Source organism: Panthera pardus, unplaced genomic scaffold (genome assembly GCF_024362965.1).
Source record: "Panthera pardus isolate Hobbes unplaced genomic scaffold, ASM2436296v1 HiC_scaffold_18, whole genome shotgun sequence".
In the NCBI taxonomy this organism is placed as follows: domain Eukaryota; kingdom Metazoa; phylum Chordata; class Mammalia; order Carnivora; family Felidae; genus Panthera; species Panthera pardus.
In genome coordinates, this window is record NW_026526743.1 from 18,010,821 (window position 1) to 18,020,817 (window position 9,997).

Sequence of the window (9,997 nt, forward strand, 5' to 3'; positions counted from 1 at the left end):
AAAATGGACAGAGGATGGCCTGCTTCAGAGAGGACAAAGGAGCGAGGATGAGATTCCTAGAGTTTTGCTGTCATCCACCCATTAGAGAACTTGCTGGAAGCTACAGCCCGTAGGAGGAGGTTTCTGTCACCCATACCAGCCCAACAGCCCGAGCTCTAATTTTCCTTTGATAAACCACCCCCACTTCCCAACACCACCCTTAGCAGTGTTAATTCAGATACCCTCCCTTCCCCAACCAAAGGATGGGCTAGACTCTAAAGTAAGACAGTGAGATTGAATCCCTGACCTTGGGTAGAGCTGTCGGGAGAGAGGCCTCTCTTGCTGCTGTGTTGCTTAGCTATGAGAAAGTCTGTCTGCGAATGAAGCAGGTTTCCTTGAAACTTAGATTGAACCCCTGGATCCAGACATGCCTGAAGCCAGAAATACTGACTCAGTTGCATGAGCCGAGAAATTCTATGTTATGTTTCAGTCAGTGCCAGTTGGGTTTCTGCCACTTCCATTGGAAGAGTTATTGTTCCTTTGTCTTTGCCCCAGAAGAAAGCAAATTAATTCATTCAACCAGTATTTATTGAATATCCACGCTCAGCCCTCTGCTGGGTGATGCTGGGGACAATACAGTGACCATGAGCTTGTTCCTCCCTTCCTGGCGACCCTAGTCCACCAGAGAATAAACAACCCCAAACTATTTAGCAATAAGGGCCAACATCTACCCTGAAGGAGGAGCTTGGGGAGCTGTAAGAGAGGCATTGGTGATGGGGTGGGTGGGATCCCGGAAGGGTCCCCAGAGGACAGGACTTGAAATTGACACTGAAAGATGGGCCAGGAATCAGCAAAGTGAAATGACGTCAAGGGCTAAGGGCCCACGCACACATGTCCCAGGGTTTCGGGGCACCTCCAAGTCCCAGCAGGGCTCAGAAACCTGGGAAAAGGTCTTTGGTGAGGAATGAGGGAAGCTTGAGGGAGGTGGGAAGGGGAGAGCTGAGGCAGCCATCCAGTCCGCGGCCGGAGGAAACAGGAACAGGAGGAGGAAGAGGCCGAGGCGTGCATGCGGCCTTCCTGTTCCTCACAACGTGGTGTAGAAATACATGGCGATCAGCATCACAGGCAGCTGGAGGAGGAGGCAGTGGAGTGAGGGGCGCTCCAGCCCCACACGCACATCCCGCCTAACCCAGAGGCTCCCCACCTCTCACCGTCCACATCAGGATGGCAAACCCAAACCACGAGATGCCCCATGTGTAGCTGTCGATGGCATGGCTGATGTGCTCAAAGCAACCCTGGGAGGGGGAGAGACAGGGGGTGGGGGTTGAGAAAATGTCACCGTGAGCCCTTGGGCAGGTGATTTCCTTCCTCAAGCCCTGGTTTGCTCCCCTGTGCAATGGGTGTGTGTGTGTGTGTGTGTGTGTGTGGCAGTGTCTACCTCCCAGAGCGGTTCTGGGGAACCAGGGATGCAATGTGGAGCCCACCCCCCGCACAAGTGGGTACTGCCCTGTTGGTGGCTATGAGAGTCTGAGGGCAGCCTTGTCTAGAGCTGGCTTTCCATGCTGCCCGTAAGTCCCCAGGGTTTGAAATCTGCCTTTAGGATGAGTGCAGTTTTGCTACGTCCTTTAGGAATGAGGCCAGGTGGGGCCCGAGTCTCACAAGCGAGTCATTTCCACGTAGACCCCTGCCTCGACTTGGCAGCAGCAGAGAACGAGATTCAGGGTGTCTGTCCTGGAGTCAGGTGGGACTGAATTGGGGACCAGCTCTGCCACCTGTTAGCTGTTGGAGCCTAGGAATGATTCTGAGCCTCTAAGCCTCAGCTTCCCCGTCTGTGCAAGTGGCAACCCTGACGCACCGGCCTCCGAGAGCACTGGTGGGGATTCCATGGGACGACACGCGCGCACACACACACACACACACACACACACGCACTCCGCACAGAGTCGGGCTTGAGAAACGGCTGGGTGACTCTGACAGCGGTGATGGTTTGCACAGGCTCCTCTCTCTGTGACACCTGATCTAAGATGTGGCTGAAGCGCCCCCCCCCCCCCCCCCCCCCCCCGCCGGGGGCCCAAAGCAGCCAGAGCAACCACTGGGACTGGTTCCCCTCCCAGCTAATCTCCTCTGGTTTCAATCTCTGCCTCTGCACTCACCTTGCGCTAGTTAAAACGCCTAGTTGGGGCCTACCCTCCTGAAATCCAGCCCCAGCTCCATCCCTCGCTAGCGAGTGAGCTAGCTCCGTTTCCTCATCCTCAAAGTGGGATCATTCTAATCTTTGCCTCCCAGGGCTGCGGTGAGAAATCAGACAAAAACTTGAAACACCTAGAAGAATGCCCGGCACCACGCAAAGGCTGGATAAGCGATGGCTGGTGTTGCTGTTGTGCGATTGCTGTTATTGTTGCTGTTCTTATTCCCAACTGAGAAAAGCCGAAGGTGCCAGGTCCTGGGCCTCCCCCTGACTAGCAGAGGGAGGGAGGGACCGACGGGGAGAGGGCTGGGCGAGCCAGAGAGAGGGGGGAGAAAGAAAAAGCCAGAGAGGGGAGGAGAGGACAGAGCGGCAGGGAGGGAGAGAGAGAAGAAACCGAGGCGGCCAGACCTGCAGACCGGTGGGGGGGGGGGGGCGCACCTTGGTGAACAGGTAGTCTGTGTGGCCCAGGCGGCAGCCTTCTTCATTGAGGGGAATGAAGTTGCCTGTCCGCCGACAGCACAATGGGGGCCAGGGGAGCACCACCTCCGGGGTGGCTGCCCGGAAGGCCGAGGTGAAGTTCACCCAATCCATAGGACCGGTTGTGCCACAGCACTCTTGCTGGAGAGAAAGGCCGGAGTCAGGCAGGCTCCGGCTCAGAGAGGACAGCCACTCGCCCGAGGTTGTAGAGTGAGGAAGCTGGGCCTGACTTCCCCATGTCCTCGGCTTCGCAGGGGCGGGGGGGCCAGTGTCTGCGTCCCGTCACCAAGAGGCTGGTGGAGGATTTGGATCAAACCCGCCGTTTCGTTACTTATTTTAAAATTCTTTTGAATTAGCTGTCAACAAAACCCGAAGTAAATGACACCCAAAGGCAGAATTTTGGCTTCTTCAGGCCCCTGTGGGTGTTTAATTTGTGGCCCTGGATGATAAAATCATAGGTTCCTTCAAATACGAGTCCCCATCTTGGCTAGCTGTATGACTTGAACCGAATTGGGACCTCAATTTCCCTTGGGTCCTCAATATTCTTCTCTTGTGCCACATCGCATTGGGTTTAATTAAGAATGTGGCTTTGGGGGCGCCTGGGTGGCTCAGTCAGTGAAAACAGCGACTTTCGGCTCAGGTCATAATCTCGCGGTTCACGAGTGTGAGCCCCACGTTGGGCTCTGTGCCGACAGCTCAGAGCCTGGAGTCTGCTGCGGATTCTGTGTCTCTCTCTTTCTCTCTGCCCCTCCCTCGCTCATGCTGTCTCTGTCTCTCTCTCAAAAATAAACATTAGGAAAAAAAAAAAAAAGAATGTGCTTCTGGAAGCTGATGGTCTGGGTTTCAATCCTTCTGGTTCTGTGACCTACCAGCTGTGTGACCTTGTGTAAGCCACTCAACCTCTTACCTTGGTTTCCTCATTGTTAAAAAGCTGATCTCCTTTATGGGGTAGTTGTGAGGAATAAGTAAGCTTTAAAGGTGCTTTGAACAGTACTAAAGAAGTTAGTACTCATTACATTTCGTTATTATGATTACCATCATTATTAAGAAGGTATGTGTAATGATTAAGAGCAGGGACTCTGGTTATAGGCTGTCAGATCTTGATCCCAGCTTACCAACCGCGTGACATTGGACAAGTGACATTCCCTTTTTGGGCCTGTCTCCTCATCTGGAAAATGGCCATGACCAGCCCTCCCCACCCCCCATAAGAACCGCAGGAGAGGGTATCATCTACCAGTGGGCATAATGGGAGCCCTAGCTACCTCAGAGTCCCAGGTCCTCCAGCCCTCCCCATCCCTTCACCCGCCTCAACCCCCCCCATGTCCACCTCAATCATGATGCGGTCCCAGAGACGAGTCAGTTCCCGGCCCTGGTCCGTGTCTGCACTGTAGAAGGTCAGCATCTGCTTGGTAATCAGGGATGGGTTGGACACCATCTGCGGAGGTCCAGGAAGAAGAGGATCCAGTGGGGCTGGGTGGGGCGGGAGGTCAGCCTCCACCCCACCCCCAGGCCCAGACCCTTGCCACCCTCCCCCAAGTCATGCCCCTCCCCTGGCCTCTGCCCAGCTCACATAGTCTCGGTGAGTGTAGGATGTGATGCAGGAGGCGCACTCAAAGATGTAGACGATGAGCATGAGCACCAGGTACTGGGGAAAGAGGGAGGGAGAGACAGAGGGACAGCCCGGTCAGGGCAAAGCCTGTATCAAGTCACACCCCCTCAAGGGACGGACTGATGGATGGAAATGCAACTTTATTTTATTTTATTTTAATGCTTTTATTTATTTTTGAGAGAGAGAGAGAGAGAGAGACAGAGCATGAGCAGGGCAGGGGCAGAGAGAGAGAATTCTAAGCAATTCACAGAATTCTAAGCAATTCACAGAATTCTAAGCAGGCTCCAGGCTCTGAGCTGTCGGCCCAAAGTCCGACGTGGGGCTCGAACCCACAAACCATGAGATCATGACCTGAGCCAAAGTCAGATGCCCAATCGACTGAGCCACCAAGGCGCCCCTAGAAATGCAACTTTAAAAAGAAGTGTAAGACAATGTGAACGGTAACATCTACGTGGTGGTTGTACGTACAGGGGTTTCCCGTTCAAGTCTTTCACCTTTTCTGTGTTTTTGATATATTTCTGTATTTTTTTTTATAATAAAATGTTAGGAACAAATGAAAGCAACAGAAATATGTAAAGTATTTCCTGAAGCTAACTATTGGCTTGGGTGCAGTAAAATAAATGTCTACCATAGGAGAAAAAAAAAAAAAGACATTCTTGAGACAACCAGGAACATTTGGTTGTCTGTTTGTCTAGTCTGCGTTCAAACAGATATCGGAAGAGAGATATGAAGGAATTTGGGTGGGTTTTGTAGGTGCACCAGTGGCATGATGGTTGCGCATAAGAAGAAAAAAAGCTCTTCCCTCACCCCACGCCCTCTGCCTCAGAGCAACAGGGGGTGGAAAGTGGTCGTGCTAACCCCTCTGCCATGAGCTGAGACCCTGCGGTATAACACGTCTGGCTGCTCGAAACAGTGTCCTCATCACAGAGAAATGTGCACTCAAATATTTATGGGTAAATGACTAGGTGTCTGGAATGCACTTCAAAATACCCCAGAAAGAAGAATGTGGGCAGGCAGGGGTGGAGCAGAGGGGACAAAGCTGGCCAAGTCTATGGTCCATGTCGTTGAAACCAGGTGATGGGGGTGCCACTCGCTCTGCTCTATGTTTGAAATTTCCCATAGAATTCTATGCCTTACGTGGAAAGATGCTCAACGTCACTCCTCATCAGGGAAATACAAATCAAAACCACACCAAGATATCACCTCACACCCATCAGAGTGGCTAAAATGAACGACTCAGGAAACAACAGATGCTGGCGAGGATGTGGTGAAACGGGAAGCCTCTCGCGCTGTTGGTGGGAACGCAAGCTGGTGCCGCCGCTCTGGAAAACTGTGTGGAGGTTCCTCGAAAAACTAAAAATAGAACTACCCTATGACCCAGCAATAGCACTACTAGGAATTTACCCAAAGGATGCAGGAGCACTGATGCATAGGCACTTGTACCCCGATGTTGATAGCAGCGCTTTCAACAATAGCCAAATCATGGAAAGAGCCTAAATGTCCATCAACTGACGAATCGATCAAGAAGGTGTGGTTTATACATACAATGGAATACTACTTGGCAGTAAGAAAGAATGAAATCCTGCAGCAACCTGGATGGAACTGGAGGGTATTCTGCTAAGTGACATAAGTCAGGCAGAGAAAGATATCGTGTTTTCACTCATATGTGGAATTTCAGAAACTTAACAGGGAAGGGAAGGGGAAAAATAGTTTCAAACAGAGAGGGAGGCAAACCATAAGAGACTCTTAAATACAGAGAACAAACTGAGGGTTGAAGGGGCAGGGGCGCGGCGGGGAGGGGAAAATGGGTGATGGGCATTGGGGAGGGCACTTGTGGGGATGAGCACTGGGTGTTGTATGTAAGCGATAGATCACGGGAATCTACCCCCAAAACCAAGAGCACACTGTATGCACTATGTTAGCCAACTTGACAATAAACTACATTAAAAAATAAAAAAATAAATAATGAGAGATTGAGAAACAAAGCAACATGTTAATGACTGGTGAATTTAGAAAGATTTGTGGGAGTTTGCTGTTGCCACGATTCTGTAAGTTGGATAATTTTTCAAAATAAAATGTTTAAAAATGTTCTCTAGTCGGTAACCAATGTTCAATTTGCAATATTTGCAATAAAATATCATGTGAAAAAAATGCCCAGTTAAAAAAATAAAAATAAAAAAAAATAAAATTTTGTGTCTTAGTTAATGACAAACTAATAAGGGAGACAGACACCTTTTTTTTTTTTTTTTTTTTTTTTTCACCAGTTGGGTGAGCTTTTAGGGCTTAGGTTAAATGGTTATGCCAGAGAATTCCGTGCAGGAAAGAAAGAAAAAGAGAAGGAAAGCTTTTCCAAGGCTCCATCTTATAATAAGGCCCAGGTCCTTACCAAGGCTGGCAAGACTCACCCGATAGGCCCACCTTCCCCTTCTCGCCCTCATGCCCCTTGCCCACCGCCCACTGTACCCACTCCATCCAACCTCATTTCCTCTCCTTCCCCGCCACCCCCACTTGGCTCTGACTTCAGAGCCTTTGCTCTTGCTGTTCCCTCCCCCACGCATGCTCTTCCGCATGCTCTTCCTGTAGACACAAGGCTCACTCCCTCACCTGCCCAAGGCCTTCTCTTTCTCTGGCCGCAGGCCTCCCCTGCCCCAGCTCCGGCTCTCCCTCCCCTCTTCGCTGTGCACTGCTGCTCCCGTTGGAGCATCCTCCCCTGGGACAAGGGGTTCACCAGAGCCCCAGTGCCCAGCGCGGGGTTTGGCACGTGGTTCTTGCTCAATAAACGTTTGTCGATTGAATAAGTAGCTGCTCCCGGGAATCGAAAAGGCCCTTGATTGTAGAGGAGGCGCCATGTTGGCTCTGCAGCAGTGGGGCCGGGATTAGAGGCCCTGCCTTCCCGAACGCCTGGGCTGTTGGCCTCTTTGAACCCCGGTTTCCTCAACTGGGAAAGGGGCAGAGAAGCATAACTTTGGAGGCTTCTGGGGAGATCGGCGGAGCTCATTTTCTAAACTGCTCTGCCTAGTGCCGGGCACAGGAGGGGTGCTTGGGAAGTGTGGGTTCTTGTCGTGGTGGTCATTCCTGGCAGAAATTCAGAGCACGGGCTTGAGCTGAACTACTCGGGTTCAAATCCCGGCTCTGTCACCCGCTCGCTGTGCAACCCTGGATGAGTGACTTCACTTCTCCGAGCCTCAGTTTCTACTCTGTCAAACGGGTTCACGATGAGGATGCTATCTCACGGTAGGTTGTGAGGAATAAATGAGCCAATCTAGGTAAAATCTAGAATGTAGCGAGCACTCCTTGAACGGTAGCTGTGCTGTCATTACTGTTGTTGTTCACGAGCACAGACTCTGGGGACCGACTAGCTGAGGTTCGAATCTCAGCCCTGCCACTCAAGAATCATCCTCCTGGGCAGAGCTTCCTTGCCTTCCTCTCTGTGCCCCAATTTTCTTTGGAAATTGAGGATAGCAGCTGAGCCTGTTACTGGGTGAGGGAAAGATTAAATCGGATGACAGGCCCAAGTGTGGCATCATGACGAACACACACTCGTGGCTGCGGCGGTGGTTACGATGGTTCCGTGTGGATGATCTCCGTGCCCACCCGTCCCCATGCCCTGCCCCCGGGGCCTCACCGTGAGGATCATGGACCGGCGGCGGCAGAGCGCCGCGCCCACACCAAAGCTGGCCACCACGAAGAAGGAGAAGCCGCAGAAGATGGCGATCCAGGCGCCAGCGAAGACGTCATCCTTGCCAGAGACGCCCATCAGTGGGTACACGCGGTACTGGTCAGCTGTCACCCACACCGTCTCAGCAAACAGGGCCAGGCCTGACAGCTGGACAGGGCAACAGGTTAGAAAGGCTGGCTCAGGCGTGGCAGCCGGGGCTGCGGGACTCTCTGTGAACAAGTTCCCCTTCCGAGCCCCCACCGGCCTCAGTAAAGCGGGCTGTAGTAAGAAGGGCAAGGACCTCGCCTTCCGTGAGTGGGGATGGGGCTGGGCAGAGGCCAGAAGGGAAGGGCTGCCCGGCCGGATCCCTGCCCCCCGCCCACATCCCGGCCGCCAGTTGCTTCAAGGACACGAGGAGATGCCACACACACAGCCCAGAGCGCACGACTGGAACAGGGGAGATGCTTGATCCCATGCCCTCTCTCAATAGTGTTGTTATTCCCGAGCTGAGGAATCTGGCCGGGGCCGGAACAACTACAAACGCATCAACCCTTTGACCCACAATTCCGCCTGCAGTGATCAATCCTGCTTGTGCAGGAAAATCATAAACCCACACAGTTATTCCCTGTGTCCCCATGTAAAAGGAACCGGCGTGCCACACGAGGGAGTGCTCTGCAGTTATGACAAAGGGGCGAGGAGGCTGAGGACTCACGTGGAAGGGCCTACAGACTAGGTCAGCGGGAGAAACGGGGAGGCACAGAACAGGATGTGGAATGAGCTGTATCTTGGACAAAAAGGGAAGAAAATAGGTATACACGTTCCTATTGCTTAAAGAAATTGTTGGCGAAACTAAAAATCTAGGTACTTATAGGGATGAGAGATGGGAAGCAAGGAGAGAGGAAGACTTCTCAGTGGCTACCTTTGACAACACTCACACCGACGCTCGTGGGGTATTTAGTGTGTGCGCGCCAGGCACGGTCCCACTAACTGCTTTCTGTGTGATAGTCATCGTCACCAGCTGCAGGGTACTACGGTTGTCATGGCCGATACAAACAGTAACCATGTGTCGTCCCACGCTCCGCACGAATCTGATAACTCACCTTAAACTCTCGGCATTCCTATTTCATCTCCATCTACAGATGAGAAAACTGAGGCCCAGAAAGATTACGTTGCTGGCCCCAGGTCCCACAGTAGAAAGCAGCAGAGCTGGGATTTGAGCCCAGGCCGTCTGGCTCCAGAGCCATGTACAGGCATCACAGTTTAAAAAATTAAATAGTAATTAATAAGACATTGCTATGGTTAGTATTCATTACGATGGGCCTCCTGTGCCCCAAGCAGGCACTTTATGTCTATAGTCATGTTAACGAGGACAACATTTGTCAAGCCCTTTTTTGGAGCTGAGGGTCAGTATGGATTAACCCACACAACAGTCCCCACAATGGGGACACCAATCTATCGATGAGGAAGCAGCACGGAGAAGGAGAGTGGCTTGCTGGAGTTTGCAAAGCTGGGGAGCCGCAGAGCCGGGATTGGAATCCAGGCTGCTCTGGCTTGACGGCCTGCAGCCATCACCAACCCGGGAGTCCTGGGCCCTGAGCCCCCACCCTCAGGTATCCCCTCCTCCCTGCCCGCCCGCTGGGCTCCCAGCACTGGGGGAGGTCTCACCAGAATAATGATGTTGCCCACCACCAGCAGTCCCACCACAACCGGAGACCCCTTCTCCGCCTCTGCTGCTGCAGAAGCCATAGTCCTGCTGGGGACACATGAGTGGGAGTGAGGCCAGGAGGGGAGGGAAGCCCCACCAGCCTCACTCCACACCCCAGCTGCCGGGGGTGCTCCTGGCTCTCTGCTGGCCCCAGACTGGTGCTGAATGAATCTCCCCACAACCCTGATGGCGGGCCACTTTACAGACAAGGAAACCGAGGCTCATTGGCCAGAGCTCAGTGCTGGCCTCCCTGCACCTCATAGCTTCCTACTTTCCCTTGCTCATCCAGACCCTCCAGAGCCCCCTCCTCACCTTCTCTTTCCGAAGCCTCTGTGGTCAGCCCCTCCCACAGTGGCTGCCTATATATCTATGCCCAGGCCC

At 52.7% G+C, this 9,997-nt stretch overlaps 1 protein-coding gene across 1 annotated transcript; it reads right to left on the reverse strand.

Annotated features, from left to right (window-relative positions):
• Positions 1-549: 549 nt before the first annotated feature.
• On the reverse strand, positions 550-9,685 carry UPK1A (uroplakin 1A). The gene is made up of 7 exons (XM_019423193.2): positions 9,577-9,685; positions 7,879-8,079; positions 4,215-4,289; positions 3,972-4,079; positions 2,606-2,785; positions 1,191-1,274; positions 550-1,108 (listed from the first exon to the last, which is right to left on the reverse strand). Exons 1-7 carry the CDS (start codon positions 9,655-9,657, stop codon positions 1,064-1,066), a joined length of 774 nt encoding a protein of 257 aa, XP_019278738.1. The 5' UTR covers positions 9,658-9,685; the 3' UTR covers positions 550-1,063.
• Positions 9,686-9,997: the final 312 nt, after the last annotated feature.